This window comes from Lycorma delicatula, chromosome 6, assembly GCF_047948215.1.
Source record: "Lycorma delicatula isolate Av1 chromosome 6, ASM4794821v1, whole genome shotgun sequence".
Lineage (NCBI taxonomy): Eukaryota > Metazoa > Arthropoda > Insecta > Hemiptera > Fulgoridae > Lycorma > Lycorma delicatula.
The window spans coordinates 88,500,579-88,519,340 of NC_134460.1; the positions used below are offsets into that span (position 1 = coordinate 88,500,579).

An 18,762-nucleotide genomic window follows, 5' to 3' on the forward strand; every position below is an offset into this window, starting at 1 on the left:
AGCACTTAAATATAAGGCAAGAATTTTACATGAACACACAAATAGAATTTTTCCGTTTTCATGGTACTCACCATGATATTGATCTCCCTAACATAATAATACTTACTGTCAATCACATGTTGCCAGACCAGCGAGGTGTATGAAGAAACAATGGTATTACGATATATCAATATTATAACAGTATAGAATGAATGCTACTAATAATTTATTTCACATAAACTATATTTTTTTTTTATAAAATGTGTCTGCATATAATAAAAATTACATGGAAATATATCTATCATACGGAACTTTTTATACTAGGTTAGAAAAAAAATGACAAAAATTTGAATTTTTTTTCTGTTTAATTTAATTTTTTACAAATTTTTAAGGAATTTATTTTAGAAATAAAACTGAGTATAAATTATAACTAAAAATTTTAGTGGTTTTCAATGATTTAAATTAAGAACCTTTTTTACAAGTAATAACTGCACATTTGTTTGTGTCCGATTATTGTTTACACGAAACGCAATGAAAAGGAACACGCAACGTTTTAAAAAAAGTTTTATCAGTTGCACGCAACATTACTTACTTAGTTTCTTTCAGGATTTTATTATCCTATTTAAACACTGAAATGATTGTTCTTAATGAAAGTAATTAAATAATTTAACAGTAAGAAAACTAATGAAAGAAAATAGAAAAAAAATTTTTAACACATATTTCAGTAGAAAATGATTAATATAAAAGTATCTAAATATTATACTTTGCTGTACGTAATAACAATTAGATTTTCTAACAGTCCTGAAAAGTGTGTAATTACTTTTTATATTTGATTTCAAAAATACTTTGAAATTTAATTTTTAAAACTGAAACATTTTGAAGTTGAGTTTAATAAATATACCAGAAATATTACTCGATTAGTACTATTCTGATAAGCGTACTGCAGATATTTACTTTTAATTTATTAACTGAAAGTTGACTTCTTTCTTTTCATAGGATTTAAATAAAGCCTGAGAAAACTTTAAAACAATTGGATTTAAGAGCCAAAAATTAAAAATAAACAGGTCAATTCTAATAGAAAACAGTTAATGATAGAAAATTTAGATTTAAAAAAAAATTATAATTATATTGTTGAGAGAGGTTTATAAATTTAAAAAAATATATATATAACAATAGCCATATTCATAATAAAAGTACATTACATGGTGAAAAAAAATTCAAAAGAAATGAAAGTTCTTTATTCAAACCGACAAAGGGTTTAGGAGTAAAATGAATTTCATTCCAGGCTATTTCACAATAATTTGAAAATCAAACTCAAATAGTGATGATTACCTTCATCTCTTATCTTAAAAATTGTTCTAAATGGCTGGAGAAAAACTAATCTCCAATTTTACCAAAAATGATCTGGATTTGACAAAATTCAATGGTCTAGTGTGAATATGGCAAGAGTGTCCTTTATACAACCGTACATGAAGTTCAGAGCTCATACCCCAGTAGATAAACAGTATAGCGGGCGGCGTATTGCTGTGCACATAGCCTGACCGCTGGTCACATATCCTGAACAACTCTGACAATATACTGCATACTATGTAAGTATACGGAGCTGTGCGAGATGTTTTTATAAAGGCATGACTATCTAACTGTTCCACCCGTTCTATAAATCTATCTCTCTCGCATGCAATGTGCGCAGCTATACGCTGTCTGCTATATCATATTTTATATACATGCAATTGTTACGCAGGTAGATTAATTATTTTCTAAATGCAGTCAGTACATCATACAATTATTACATCATTTCAATTCATTAACCGGTGGCGTATTTTTATTCTTTTAGTTTTTTATGAAACAAAACTTTATATTTAAGATATCATTTTTATATCTCTTATACTGCACCTCATTAGTGTGCGTATCTTATTTTACGCGGATAGTAAATTTTATAAGGTTCAAATTATGCTTTAAATTGATCATTTTTAAACATACGTTTTAGATATATATTATCGGATAGAAAATAAAAATAATTCATGACTAAATCAGAACTCAATAACTACAGAGATTATTATAATTAAGAAAAAAAATCTTTTAGTACTTTAATCTAAATATATCAGTCAATCATATTTACTGTAACTTTTCATAGAGAACTGTTTACGTGATACTCAGGAAGTTTTCGCTTAAAAATATTTTATTTATTTAGAGTAGCAAATAATAAAAACAAATCTATTATGAAATGTAACATTTTGTTAATTAACTATTTTAATTTTGGTAATTGGAATGGATATTTTTACACAACTGCCCAAAAAGGGGTGTAATGTATTTAGGGTATATGTATGTATGTTTGTTTCACCGTAGCATCTCAACGGCCGAACCGATTTAGATGTATGACACCGCGTTGGAGTCCTTATGTTACCGGAAGTGTTATAGGCTATATAAATATAAATTAATATTTATGTAGTAGTGGAGATTTACCGGTTGGAGCACAAACTTTAATGAACTGTGAACTTATATTACTGTAAGCTGGGTTTGAACTGAGTGATTCGAATCAATTAATGAATAATATTACAAAAATAATAAAATTAAATTTACGTTAAATAAATTTTAAAAAAAATTCCTGTTTAATATAGGTTTTTGTTTAATAATAATGGGCTTCCCCTAGGAACTGCATGTGAAGTTAGAGTGGTGAGGTGATACGAGGCTAGACCAATCATCACTATCAACTGGTAAAAAACGGGATGCCCATGGGGCGCTGTTTTGGGAGGTGTAATGGGGTGCTCTTATAATACTTTTGCAACCAATCTTCCGATCTTCAATATCCATTAGGGTATTTGTTAGTAGGTTGAAGGCTAACTTTTGCACCATTAGTACACTCTCGATCTAACAGATCGTGGTTATTTGGAAATGTTGATATATCTTCGTGAGCAATCTTCCGATTCGGGGTATTTGCTAGTACTATACAAAATCGCGATGGAACCAAAGCAGAACAAAAATCAACTGATGTAATCTGAAAAATCGAGTGGCCTGCGCTAAGCCGAGACCAGCTTGAGCCCGGCGAGCTCCCACAAACGGTCTTTGTAGAGTTTGATGACAGTACAATTAGAGGTAATGCTATTGGTATAGATATATGAGGATCGAGCCCAATATTGTCGAATTTGATTCTGTAGGGGGACAGGGCAAAGTGGAACGGTGTATGCTGTCACTAATATTGTGCTGGGCTGTGACGGTGCATAAACTACAAGGGACTACCCTAGGTAGAGCTGTCGTAGATCTGGGCACTCACATCTTTGCCAAGTGCTAGGCTTACTTAACACTGAATCGTGTGAGACATTTGGAGAGATTAGCCATTAGTTGTTTGGATCTCAGAAAATTACTGTATGATCCGCACAATGAAAGTCTCTCGAGAAACTCAATCGCTTGAGAAATCTGTAAGTTTGGATTGGTATAGATCAATTAAATAAATAAAATGAAATGTTTACAGTTACCTCATTTGACTCAGTACATTAAATACGTTACATCCATAAGTTTTGGAATCGTTAATTTTTCTCAATGATCATAAAAATATTAAATAATAAACAATTATTAAAATTGAAAAACATGACTGCCAAAAAAAAAAATAAATAAATAAATTGAACTAAAAACAGAAAATTAGGTATGGAAATAAAGAATTAAACGTCGCAATGCAGTATTTAATTAAATAAAATAATGGGTGACCAATCAATTTGCAGACAGTTTTAATTTGTTTAAATATATTTTTCGTGTTGTAGAAATAGCAGGCATTTAAGTCCGTCTAATGATTAACTTCTCACCAGGTCTTACACCTATAAGAAAATTTTGTGCTTCAACGAAAATGTTTAAATGCGGTCGGGGTAGCTCTGATAGTAATTTTTCTATTTAAACAGCTCTTAATAGTAAATATTCTTTATTAAAATCCCCTTCCGAAAAAAATAATACAGAATAACTTAAAAAGAGAAAAAAATAATAATGAAAAGAAGTTTAAAAATACATCAAAATTAAAAAAAAAGAAATAAAAAAATAATGGTTGAAGCTAAATAAAAATAACCAGTTATAATTCACTAACCCTTAATTTGACGTAAATTTAAAAATTCGAAATAATATAAAGAATGAATAAAAAAAGCATTACGTTTTAATTTTTAGTGTGCTAGATTGGATTTGTTATTTTTTATGTAACTATTCTACTTCTTTAGCTTTATATTTAATGTAATTTACAGCTAGGCTTAGACAATTTTTTCCATTTAAAAAAATCTATTCGAATAAACATAAAAAGGGAAGAAATTTCTGCGCCTACGTAAAAATAAGAAAAACAATGTAACATAACGTAGCTAAAGTTTTCTGGAAAGAGGGATTAAATTTTTTTATAAGTTTTTCTAATAATTTTTGGGAATTTTTGAGCAAAATATTTAGAAAATCAGAATAAAAAACAGGGTAAATGGTATGTAGCTCTATCAATCAAACATTAAGCAATGATAATTTTTTTTTTAAATATTTTTTTTTTTTTTGCTTCATTTCTGTGAAAGTAATATAATTTTTCGTTTAAAAAACGTTACAATTATGTAAAAAATTTCATGATGGGTCCGGCGGAGAAACTTTCACTACAAAACTAATGAAAGACTGATCAAACTCGGTCCATTTTTTGAAGCGTAATCTTGTTTTTTTTGTTCTTCTTCCCCGGGCCGGATCCTGCAGTTAAGTATTACATAGCCCAGGGGAATGTCCTTTACTCCCGCCTCAAACCCACAGAGTAGGATCAACCAGACCCGATTATGCCGTCCCTGGGTCCCACTACGGGAGCCGGGACTCGGTCTTATTCCAATGCCTCTAACGGGGACACCGGAGTGGGGCATCCCCGCCGGGATTCGGTTTTTTCGCTCGAGGGTCGCTTGTTCAAGCGTAATCTTGAACTAAAATTAAGTAAATAAATACTGTGAAGTCGAATTAATTGATACTTCTTTTATCCGGTTTCTTTGTTAAAAAACGTTTTTTAACGGACATATCATTTCAAAACTTATAAATGTTTCGATTTAATTAGGTAATGTTATCCTGCTCAATATTTAAAAAAAAAAAAAAAAAAAAAAAAAAAACAATTATAAAGATTTTGATGTAAAAATTAAAAAACTACTTATTTTACTAAAATAATACATTTGAATAATCAAGTGATTGTTGTCGATTAACCAATCAGAAGTGGTTTTTTTATATTGAAAAACGATTAATCACGGTTAATAATGTACCTATAGGACAAGTTGTAATAGGTTTTGATAGTCGGTTTTAAAATATGTTCCATAAACATGCGATACTATCGTCTGTAACTTCCTCGTGTCTCCTATAATTATTCTAGTAACCTAGAACAGTAAGAAGACATAATTCTTTTCTTTTTTTATTACTCTTTTACAATTTTGTCTTTTATTATTGTAAACACCTGTTGACATGGTTTGTTACGTAAATTAAAAACTATTTTTTTAACTTAATAAAAAAATCAAAGTAAAACGGTTAATATATCACTGATTTCCTTGTTTTGTAACTTCAAAATTCAATAAGAATTTGACATTTCAATTCGGTTATTATAGTTCTTTAGATTTTTATCAAAGGAGGTTTGTAAGCTGATTTCTTCACCTTAATCTAACAAGAAATAAAGATGTTCAGGAAAACATTAATCAATTCGGATATATAAGTACGAGCAATAAAAAAAGGCATAAATAGAAAAATAAAAGTACGGGAAAATTTTATACCTTTTCTTTTTCTTTTTCGTTTTTATTATTTTTTTTGTGACATATGAGACTACAAAGGGGAAGGAAATAAGGAATATAATTCTGTTATTTAGCTAATTAAGAAAATATTAACATGTTATAACACAAGTTGATTGTTTTTTCTTCAATTAGTTTATTATCTAATTATTAATACGTTCCTACAAAGATATTAAAAGAAAGATCATGCAGAGAAGGCAATGTCTAATAAACTGTTACTTTCCATAGTAAAGTAGATCAAGAAGGAAAATATTCGCAAAGCTTACGTTGTTGTGTCGTCATGAAACTTTGTCGACACTTTGTAAGCGTTAACTCTATGTTGAAAACGCAGGATGAATTTATTAGTGTTAAGAGAGAAATTACGAAAAAGAAGTCTAACTGGACTGGACACATTTAAAATATGAGTTATCTACAGAAAAATATCCTAGAGGAAAAGATGAATCAGAGGGTCCATTCATATAAGAGGGCGGTTAAATAAGAGGGAATAAGAGGATAAAGACCACCGTTAATTCTACATTCTACCCCTCCTTTAGGGTAGAAAGTAGACGTAGAATTTATGTTGGAGTTCCTGCTGATACCACTCAAAGGAAAAATTTATTACGGTGATGGATACGATGTGTCTGATGATGACAACAATGGTAATAAATAGTATGTGCAATTGTTATAAACAATATTTTAACGCGTTCATATTTTTTATTTCAAGGATAGAAACTATTGTCAATCATAATAATCAACCCTTAGAAATCTATAACGACTTTGATTACAAAATTTTTTGTTACATTACGAAATTAAAAAAAGAACTATTGATAGAATAAAGTATATCTTTACAATTACCAGTTAAATAATGTTTTAAGCTTATTAGACGTTTTATAACTAATTTTTAATTTAAAACAATCACGATATTAGAAGAATTATGATAACATCTTTAATCAAAGATTGGCTTATCACTACCAATCTCTATCAAAATCAAATGATAAATATGTCGTTTTTAAACGACCTCTGTTAAAATACAAACTACTCGCTAAAGAAGGATGACCATTATAAAAAATAAAAAAGCCTCCCTTAACCGGGTTTCTCGGGAAAATGATAATTAAAGTAATAATGAATAGTCAATCTTCTAAAATTAATTCCTTTATCTGGTTATAAAAATGGATTGATTAATTAATTAATATAATTACCATCATAGAAAGGAATTATCGTTAATTTAATTTGTACTTAGATGGTTTTAATGAACTAAAGGGATAAGAGAGGCTGAGATTGTTAACATAAAGACACAAATTAATGAAATAACTTTTGTTGACAATTATTGAATTGCCTCTAGTCAATAAGGGGAAATTCCGTTCTAACATGGTTAATTTTTGCGTAACAATATAAAACTTATTGAAGGAGATTATACTTTAAAAATAAGGTAAACAAGCGTAATATCGAGGAAAAAATGCAAGAAACTTCTGACGTTTAAAATAAGATAAAAGAATAACACAATCAGAAACAATAACTACAGTAGTAAGTTATGATCTTAAATAAGAGATACAAGTTATGTTTCTTCAATACAAAAAAATAAGATAAGAACCAATAAGACAGGACAGACATGAATAAAAAAAAAATTACATAAGAGTTACCCGTTATGCTCTTCAATAAGATGTTATTTGAATCAATCAGAATCCAAACAGCCTACCACTATTACTTTTATTTTACGCGTAGAAGATAAACTTTAGAGTGGGTACAAATTGATAATTACAGGATTAGATAAATGAAAAATCTAAGGCATTCTGATTTTAGAGGTCCATTTCATCTTGTCTTTTGTACGTCTATTGGTAATGAATCGACTTGGTACTTCATGCTACTTAAATTTATGATAAAATGTATATCATCTTCATTTAAAATACAATACATTAACTGTTTAAGATTAAAAACAATATTAACCATAGTGATTTTAAACGTAATTTTTTCCCGAAATAATTAAAATAAATAATAATAATTGTTATTTTTCACAGTATTGAGACAATGGTGAAAAAAAAACTTAATTCTAAAAGTACAATTAATTTCATCTAAACCTCCCCCCCCACCGTTTCAGGACTTACATAGATTTCAATTTTATACAATTATAATAAACCAAATATCACACAATAGGAAATTTCTTGGACAATAAAACATCAAATTTGTTTGTTACCTTGGCAGTAGCACGGTAAAATTGACAGTCTTCATTACAGTAATGATTTATTAAAAACATAAAAGAAAAATAATTGTTTGTTGCGATGTCTAATAAAAATTCTCGATCAAATAATATCTATTTTAATCACAAATCTTTAGAATATATTTTTAGGATAATAACAAACATTTTTAAATCCATATTTGACTTGCTGGTTGTGCTGCGTTTCGCGTTAATAGAGTTAGATAAACGTTAACGAATTTTGAATATAAGTGATAGTATATTAGTTAATGTGCATTATAATATATGTGGGTAATCTGGTAGATTTGTTTGTAACTAAAATAACTCAAAAATGTTACATTGATTAGAATGAAATTGAAGAACAAGTTTTATGAAGATGAAATTTGAACAGCTCTTTAAAAAATGAGTAAACAGTATTGCCAGTTTAAATGTATAAATTATTTTAATTTTTATTAATTAAATAATTAATTTTTTTATTAAAATAGAATTTATGTAATTAATCATTTTTTCCAACTTTTAGAAGAAAAGTACGGTATTTCTTTTGGTTGCACGGTAGAAGTAGGGGGTGAAAATGAATTTTCTTAACGTTTTGAGGTATACGAAAATACCATTTACATAAAAAGTAATTTCTTTCTATACATATAAAATTTATGGCTCGAAAATTTCCAAAACTAGTTGATCAATTTCATTGAAATTTAGATATGCTGTAGTAGTATATCTGAAGTTGTGGAAATTTTATAAAGATTGGTTGAATCGTTCCTGACGTAATTCCAATTTGAGGTTATGTTGGCTGCAGTAGTGTATTTTTCATATGCACTTATGCAGTAAGTTAAAATTTGATGCTTGTGTGTAGGATCTACTCGTTAATTGTAGGGCGTTATATTCTGAAAATCAGAGTGTTTCTGCTTGTGAAATAGCGGGAGCGTCGGAAACGAAAAGTCGACATTCTTATGCAGAACTGCCCAACATTTTTTTTTTTTTTTTTGTTATTTAGATCTTTTGACACTTATATATATATATATAGATGCCTGTGTATAAAATTTGTATAAAATCTTCTAAACTACTAAAATAATTTTAATTGAAATTCAGATATGCTCAATAATGTATTTGTTGAAGTTGTGCATGTGAACATTTTATGAAAGTTGGTCCAGTCGTTCCTGAGTTACGCTAAATTTAAGGTCGACTATAGACGTCGTAACCTCAATTTAAGGTATTTTTATTGGTCGAATAGTGGTGGGAATGGGGAATGAAAATGAATTTCCTTTGCTCTTGAGATACGAGGAGTACGAAATACCATTCACTTAAAATATAAATTCCTTATATATACATCAAATTTGTGGCTCGAAAATTTCCAAAACTATTAGATAGCTTATTTAATTTAGGCTATTTGTGATTTAATTGCTTAATAAATTATATTATGTAAGAACAGTACGTATAACTGTATATTTACAACTGACTTTAGAAACATAACATTTTTAAATAATAGCTTATATGATTTATTTTGTTACTGATTTGGATTTATATTTTTGTGCTCGTTTAAAGTAAAATTATACGGTTTTTCTCTATACTCGTATTTGCATAAAATTCAAAAACCAATGGGTCGATTTGAATGATTCGTTTACCTTCATATTTACTGCCCCGTTGAAAAACGTTGAAAAAAATGTCAGTTGTTAATTCATATGTACTTTATTATAGTGTGAGAGGGCGAAGCATCATTTTCCCAGAAGTAATATTTTGAGATGCAAGTCACCTACTGTGTAGCGTAACTAAATATTTTTGGCAAATTATATTTATCAAAATGTAAACTGAATTTAATTTTTGTATTTAATTTAACGAAATCAAGTGAACTGTTTTTATATTGAGGGTGTAATAGAAAGTTTTATAGTTTCTCGTTATTGCGGAGAGATAGATTGACGTTACTTTTTCTTAAATGAGTGCTATTCAAATAATGCTTATGTAATTAATAAAGGTTTATTTTGTAAAAATTAACAATACGTTTGATTTTCATATTTTGTACAAAACTAAAACCCATTTTACTAATCTGTTGCAATTACGACTTCAGTCAGATTTATCTTGATTTCTGTCTATTGTTCTATTTACATCGGGCTGACTTTAGTTAAAAAATCTTCTTAAGAAAAGAAAATGATTTTATTTTAACGAGACATAGCAATTTAAGCGATTGAAATTAGATAAGCCGGGTCTTTACTAAAAAAACATTAATGTTTATAAGAAGGTCTCCCTTTTTTGATGTAAAAAAAGATTTTTGGTATTAGTAAAAAATCTAATTTGGTATTTACTGCAAAATGATCACACAATAAAAAACCTGATGTGAACACCACATAACTTCCCTGTACGCCTATTAAATTATATATAGTCATTTTTAAAAGTACATCAAATTTGATTTCATTAATAACTTCTGATGTGTTTTCATTTTTTTTTTATTATTGAAATATTGTTTATTATAAAAAATTTTTTACAATCAGAGGTTAATAATTATTAATAAATCAATATATTTAAATTAAAAAAAAGTCTGATTCGAACCGATATGCCTTCCCCTTGTGAGATCCAAATATTTCATTCTTTAAAATTTTATTTTGGTTATAACTGTGGAACCAATGAAAATAAGTACCACTTATGATATATCGTTGAAAACTCTCAATGAGGGCTTGCAGTTAGAAAAAGTACAAAATTCAAATGTTTCGGATTTTGGGCTTTTATGGACACTTTTGGTTTAGTCGATTGCAATCAAAAGAGAATGTGCACAACTAGATGTAACAGCAGTCCTAAATCCAAAATTTCAACATACTACGGCTAATCGTTTTTGAGTTATACGAGATACATTCGTAGGTACGTACGAATGTATCGACGTCCCGCCGAAACTAGTCAAAATGGTCAGGGATGGTCAAAATGGATATTTCCGTTGAAATCTGAAAACTAAAAGTTTTCGCAATTACAATACTTCCTTTACTTCATACAAGGAAGTAAAAATCAATTAGTAAATTAGATCCGCTTCTATTTTAATGTAACTATATATATATATAATTTTTTTTTTTGACTTAGTTAATCGAAATTTCAGAAAAAATTTGACTGTAATTGGTGTTATGTTTTGATGCCATACGCTAAATAAATAAATCAGAAAAATTCATTTGAACTGAAATACTTCAATTATAAAATAACGAAATATATTAAAATAAGTAAGTTAATCTTAGAATAAAATTAATTTTTCGGCCCTGATAGTTTTTTTTTTTATACATTATTTTTACCAATCCGAAAATAACAAAAAAAAAAAAAATAAATAAATAATTAGATGGAAATCAAATGTTCAGCCTCGATAGCGGGCATTAATTAATTAACGGTATCTATTATTAAAAATTACCTAGAAAATTTTCGGCAAACTGTATATTTGTTTGGGGTGGAGAATCCTGAAACTTTAGATTGATTTCTTACAAAACTTTTTTTCCATTATAACTTGTTATTATCAAGATTAATAACTTGTCACTGCATTCAATAAAAAATCAGCTAAAAAAAGGCTGTTTTTAGTTTTAACAAATAATTTCACTTTTAGTTGTGTTTTTGCCAAATTTTATGGACTTATTCTGCAGTAAATTAATGCATTCAAAACCAATAAGATTTGAAGTCAGAACTAAAAGTTTTAATTGTCATATTTGTATTTTTTAAATATATAATCTTATGCAACATTTTGGCTTACAGAGATATGTATTAAGATTTATTAATAAATTTGAGAAAAAATTCTGGAGGAATTAGATATATATATTTTTTTAATTGTAAGATCTATTTAATATTTTTTTTTTTTGTCTTCAGTCATTTGACTGGTTTGATGCAGCTCTCCAAGATTCCCTATCTAGTGCTAGTCGTTTCATTTCAGTATACCCTCTACATCCTACATCCCTAACAATTTGTTTTACATATTCCAAACGTGGCCTGCCTACACAATTTTTCCCTTCTACCTGTCCTTCCAAAATTAAAGCGACTATTCCAGGATGCCTTAGTATGTGGCCTATAAGTCTGTCTCTTCTTTTAACTATATTTTTCCAAATGCTTCTTTCTTCATCTATTTGCCGCAATACCTCCTCATTTGTCACTTTATCCACCCATCTGATTTTTAACATTCTCCTATAGCACCACATTTCAAAAGCTTCTAACCTTTTCTTCTCAGATACTCCGATTGTCCAAGTTTCACTTCCATATAAAGCGACACTCCAAACATACACTTTCAAAAATCTTTTCCTGACATTTAAATTAATTTTTGATGTAAACAACTTATATTTCTTACTGAAGGCTCGTTTAGCTTGTGCTATTCGGCATTTTATATCGCTCCTGCTTCGTCCATCTTTAGTAATTCTACTTCCCAAATAACAAAATTCTTCTACCTCCATAATCTTTTCTCCTCCTATTTTCACATTCAGTGGTCCATCTTTGTTATTTCTCCTACATTTCATTACTTTTGTTTTGTTCTTGTTTATTTTCATGCGATAGTTCTTGCGTAGGACTTCATCTATGCCGTTCATTGTTTCTTCTAAATCCTTTTTATTCTCGGCTAGAATTACTATATCATCAGCAAATCGTAGCATCTTTATCTTTTCACCTTGTACTGTTACTCCGAATCTAAATTGTTCTTTAACATCATTAACTGCTAGTTCCATGTAAAGATTAAAAAGTAACGGAGATAGAGAACATCCTTGTCGGACTCCCTTTCTTATTATGGCTTCTTTCTTATGTTCTTCAATTGCTACTGTTGCTGTTTGGTTCCTGTACATGTTAGCAATTGTTCTTCTATCTCTGTATTTGAACCCTAATTTTTTTAAAATGCTGAACATTTTATTCCAGTCTACGTTATCGAATGCCTTTTCTAGGTCTATAAACGCCAAGTATGTTGGTTTGTTTTTCTTTAATCTTCCTTCTACTATTAATCTGAGGCATAAGATTGCTTCCCTTGTCCCTATACTTTTCCTGAAACCAAATTGGTCTTCTCCTAACACTTCCTCCACTCTCCTCTCAATTCTTCTGTATAGAATTCTAGTTAAGATTTTTGATGCATGACTAGTTAAACTAATTGTTCTGTATTCTTCACATTTATCTGCCCCTGATTTCTTTGGTATCATTACTATAACACTTTTTTTGAAGTCTGAAGGAAATTCCCCTTTTTCATAAATATTACATACCAGTTTGTATAATCTATCAATCGCCTCCTCCCCTGCACTGCGCAGTAATTCTACAGGTATTCCGTCTATTCCAGGAGCCTTTCTGCCATTTAAATCTTTTAATGCTCTCTTAAATTCAGATCTCAGTATTGTTTCTCCCATTTCATCCTCCTCAACTTCCTCTTCTTCCTCTATAAAACCATTTTCTAATTCATTTCCTCCGTATAACTCTTCAATATATTCCACCCATCTATCGACTTTACCTTTCGTATTATATATAGGTGTACCATCTTTGTTTAACACATTATTACATTTTAATTTATGTACCCCAAAATTTTCCTTAACTTTCCTGTATGCTACGTCTATTTTACCAATGTTCATTTCTCTTTCCACTTCTGAACACTTTTCTTTAATCCACTCTTCTTTCGCCAGTTTACACTTCCTGTTTATAGCATTTCTTAATTGCCGATAGTTCCTTTTACTTTCTTCATCACTAGCATTCTTATATTTTCTACGTTCATCCATCAGCTGCAATATATCGTCTGAAACCCAAGGTTTTCTACCAGTTCTCTTTATTCCGCCTAAGTTTGCTTCTGCTGATTTAAGAATTTCCTTTTTAATATTCTCCCATTCTTCTTCTACATTTTCTATCTTATCTTTTTTACTCAGACCTCTTGCGATGTCCTCCTCAAAAATCTTCTTTACCTCCTCTTCCTCAAGCTTCTCTAAATTCCACCGATTCATCTGACACCTTTTCTTCAGGTTTTTAAACCCCAATCTACATTTCATTATCACCAAATTATGGTCGCTATCAATGTCTGCTCCAGGGTAAGTTTTGCAGTCCACGAGTTGATTTCTAAATCTTTGCTTAACCATGATATAATCTATCTGATACCTTGCAGTATCGCCTGGCTTTTTCCAAGTGTATATTCTTCTATTATGATTTTTAAATTGGGTGTTGGCAATTACTAAATTATACTTCGCGCAAAACTCTATAAGTCGGTCCCCTCTTTCATTCCTTTTGCCCAGCCCGTATTCACCCACTATATTTCCTTCCTTGCCTTTTCCAATGCTTGCATTCCAATCTCCAACTATTATTAAATTTTCATCTCCTTTTACGTGTTTAATTGCTTCATCAATCTCTTCGTATACACATTCTACCTCATCATCATCATGGGCGCTTGTAGGCATATAGACGTTAACAATCGTTGTCGGTTTAGGTTTTGAATTTATCCTTATTACAATGACTCTATCGCTATGCGTCTTGAAATACTCCACTCTCCTCCCTATTTTCTTGTTCATCACGAAACCTACTCCTGCCTGCCCATTATTTGACGCTGAGTTAATTACTCTAAAGTCACCCGACCAAAAGTCGCCTTCCTCTTCCCACCGAACCTCACTAATTCCTACTATATCCACGTTTACCCTATCCATTTCCCTTTTTAAATTCTCTAGCCTACCAACCTTTTTTAAGCTTCTAACATTCCACGCTCCGACTCGTAGAATGTTATTTTTTACTTTTCTGGTGACCCCTTCCTTAGTAGTCCCCACCCGGAGATCCGAACGGGGGACTATTTTACCTCCGGAATATTTTACCAAGGAAGGCGCCTCCATTATTACTTTTGAAAATGCAGAGCCACATTTTCTTGGAAAAAAAAACAGCTGTAGTTTTCCATTGCTTTCAGCTGCGCAGTACTCAGAGGACTGAGTGATGTTGATATGGCCGTTTAAGTCATTGTGACTTACGCCCCTAACAACTACTGAAAGAGCTGCTGCCCTCTTTCAGGAATCATTCCTTAGTCTGGCTCTCAACAGATACCTCTCCGATATGGTTGCACCTTCGGTCCAGCTACTCTGTATCCCTGAGCACTCAAGCCCCCTCACCAACGGCAAGGTCTCATGATTCATAGAGGAGGCTATTTAATATATTTTAAGAAAAAAAATGATTTTCTTAGCGGACAAAAGATTTTATTTTAGTAGAAATTACTTGAAATATTTGTATTATTTATCCGTATCCATGATAATGAAAATTTAAAATTATTTATAACCTTGAAATACCACACAAATTGACCTTTTCACATCATCATATTCTACCAATTGTTTGATTTTAAAAACCACAAGTAATGATTAATCAGTGATTTAAAAGAAGCTATTTGAATAAATGGAAAAATTAAATTAATAAATTATCCTATAATAATATTATTTAAAATAACAAATAACAAAAATGTAAAAACAGGAAGTCTTTTTACGTATGTCATCTTCTTTTGCATGTATAAATTATGTTCATATTTAGAGAAATAATTATTTTTTTAAATTATACAGTAAATATTTTTGATGAACAAATATTGACTTATTAATAAATTTCTTTGAGATTTATTTAATAGTGTAATTCTGTTTATTCAGCAAAACAGGAAATTAAAATTACAGGAAAATTTATTACGTAATATATAATTTATGAAATTTTCTTATCTTATAATCCACTACAAGAATTTATTTTAAAAAATCCATTTCACACGTATGTGTAGAGTGTGCTTACAGTTATGTATGTATGTATGTATATATGAGAATCTAGATTTCTCTCTGCAGCATTTTTAAATGAACGTAAAGTATTAAAATTAATACAGAATAGTTTACATAATCTTTTAAATATAACACTATAACTGAATTTTGACACTATAACTGGTCAAATGTTAGGAAAAAAAAATAAAACCTTAGTAAGTAAACTCATATATATGTTCCCACTTCAACGATAATAAAGTAATTTTTTGCAGAATAGATAAACTAAAAATTTGATTAGAGATGTATTTCATCGAACCCAGTTTTCATTAATGAATAACTCACGGCAGAAAAACTGAAAGTATGTGCTTGAATATCATGAAATATGTACAGTTTGAAAAATAATAAGCATAACAGAGACTAGAACCCAATAAATTCTTAATTAAAGGCCAAAGTGCTATTAATTATTTACGGTTTTAATTTACTGTTTTATTTTAAATTTCTGCACTTTCTAACCGTATTGATTTTAAAAAAAAAACTTATTTCTATATAACTTAGGATTTAAATTTAAAAGTTAGTGAATCAACAAGATTTATGTTACATATAACAGACTTATAAAAATGTTAATTATATTATGTTTATTAATTATATTTTCATTTAATTTTACTGTATAAAATAAATATACGAGTATTTGTGAAATTTTATACATGAAATCTATATCTGAAAAACTGTTTTCAAAAAAATAAAAATGTTTAAAAAATAAAAATTTATAATAATTTTTTATAACGTATCATAATTAAATTTTTTATTCAATTTCAACAATGAATATTAAAAAGAAAAATTTAATTAAAAAAAAAATCTATATTGCAAATTAAACCTTTAAACGTAAAAAAATATTGTAGCATTACAGAAACAAAAAAATAAATAAATAAATAAAATATTTTTATACATTTATTTTAATAATTTTAATTAATATAATTTTAAATTTATTTTATTTATTATAAATTTATTTTTTATTTTTATAAATAATGTTTGTAGGATTATTGAAGTACAAAAATATATTTTTTTTCAAAACGGTTATGTAAGAAATGTTGAGATTTCATTTGATAAAATAGCGTAAGGTCTTATACACTGGAAGCTGTGAAAAAAGATAACCAAATAAAAATGCCGGTAGGATGTTTCTAAATTTTAAATAACTTAATTAAATAAAGTATAACTTATGAAGCGTATTACAGAATTACCGTTACAATTTTACCGTATTTTACCGTTACAATTGAAAATAAAATTATTTTCAAAAAAACAAATGTACTTACGCGAGCCATGATCCCAGGACACCAGAAATGAAGAGTAGATATTTTACTCGAGAAGGTTACAGACACAGTTCACAAAATAATAATAATTATTATTAACAAAATCGATAAAAGTCGTTGTATTAATGCGTTTCATAATATCAATTATTGTTATCAGCATAACAGAAATATGATAGTACAAACGGCAGAAGGGAAGTAATACAGTTAGTTGATAACATGACGTTCCCACACAGAGTAATGTAGAATCGCATACATACGCGCATGCGCTGTAATACACGATGAGCCTACCGGCGATCAATACAGCTCCGCGGCTTCTTCAGTTCAGTGTACAATATTGTAGTTCACTAAAGCCAAAGATGTGACGTCACCAAATCGCCGCTGTCTACTGTCTGGTTGCCTGCGCGTCTGCCCTAAAACATTACCACTGTCTATGATTGGCAGTTTACCAAATTCATCTTATCTGTCTTAAACTATTTATAAAAAAATACACAGCAACGTGTATGTGTAGGCCTATATAGACAACTGTGTTTTTGTGTGCTCTTACGCGTGCGCCTGTGTTAGTATTTATTTATACTAAATATATTTCGTAACCCAACAATATTTGTAAAATTTTTAGCTGTTAAGCAACGATAAAAATCAACATTCTGAAAGATTAAAAAAACATGTTGCAGGCGTTCAAAACGTTTTTAAAGTATAATTTTAAAACGTTTTTCTTCATAATTATACATAAGATGAAAGTATTGTTTTTGTGCTCATATTTTGAGTCATTTAAAAAGGAATAAGCTTTAGATTAAGCTTTTTAAAATGTTTTTCACACAGACTATATGAGTATTTCCGATGTTACGGTTCAAAAATTTTAAATCGTTTTAAAATTGTTAATTTTCACTGAAATTGTGATATTAGGTAATTTGGAACATTCTCTTGCTATTCAATGGAGAAATGCTTTCTTTATGGAAGTAAATATTTCGGTTATATAGTGTTTCTCTTAGCCTTAATGATAAATTAATACAAATAATTTAGAGAACAGACGACGTTGTTAATTTTTAAATTAGCTTACTGAACTCTATAAGGAAACAGAATTAAGTTACAAATTACAAGAAAGTATAAAATGGAGATTTCGATTAGAATTGATTCTGGAATGTTTAACATAAATTATATACATATAATATTATTGTATTAACAATTACCACAAACACTATCTCTAGAAATACCAGACATGCTGATGTATCGAGGAGTTATTTCCATTATACCTCCATATTGTTTTTTCTTGAAAGTTGTCTAAGGGGAAAAGTATAAAAATAATTTCATTTTTACTTAGTTTGCGCAGTAGTGGTTTGGCAACTAAACTCCTCCCCAATGCAGCTCTCCGTTTATCTCTCTAAGAAAAATATATTACACACCTTTTTTTAAATGGAGAGTTTTAAAAAATATTGTTATACACATGTCGTTCTATTAATGGGAAGAATCCTTAGTAAAGAAAGTTTTTTTTATGAAAATCAGAAAACGCGTTTAGTCGTTACTGCATTACAAACACCCGAAGAAAAGACGAAAGACAAAAAGTTAAAGCCAGACTTCATCTAGAACAGTTAATCAGAAACAACCTTCTTTCTAATTATGGTGCCCTATCAAGTTACAGTACGGTGACCTACCTGAGCTTACAGGTTGCATCAAAACAATAGCCTTTCTAAATTTGTGGAGCGCCTAGTGTAGAGCCGTTATTGTTTCAGCTGGTATGTTTAAGGCCTGTTCGTCCGAAGCTATTATCCGTTTTGGGATAGAATATACTAGCTGATTTGTTTGTGAAGACACAAACTGCTATGTGGAAAGTGCGACGGGATCGGAGGAGGAGGTATTCGGTGAGCGATTTCGTGCGATGAAATACAACTTAATGAAGG

At 29.4% G+C, this 18,762-nt stretch overlaps 1 protein-coding gene across 1 annotated transcript in view; it reads right to left on the reverse strand.

Annotated features, from left to right (window-relative positions):
* toc (toucan) overlaps positions 1-16,894 on the reverse strand; it is a 566,336-nt gene extending 549,442 nt beyond the window's left edge. Inside the window, exon 1 of the mRNA XM_075368047.1 lies at positions 16,871-16,894. Within this exon, the coding sequence (XP_075224162.1) occupies positions 16,871-16,879 (9 nt within the window). The 5' untranslated portion in view covers positions 16,880-16,894. The remainder of the gene's footprint in view (positions 1-16,870) is intronic.
* Positions 16,895-18,762: the final 1,868 nt, after the last annotated feature.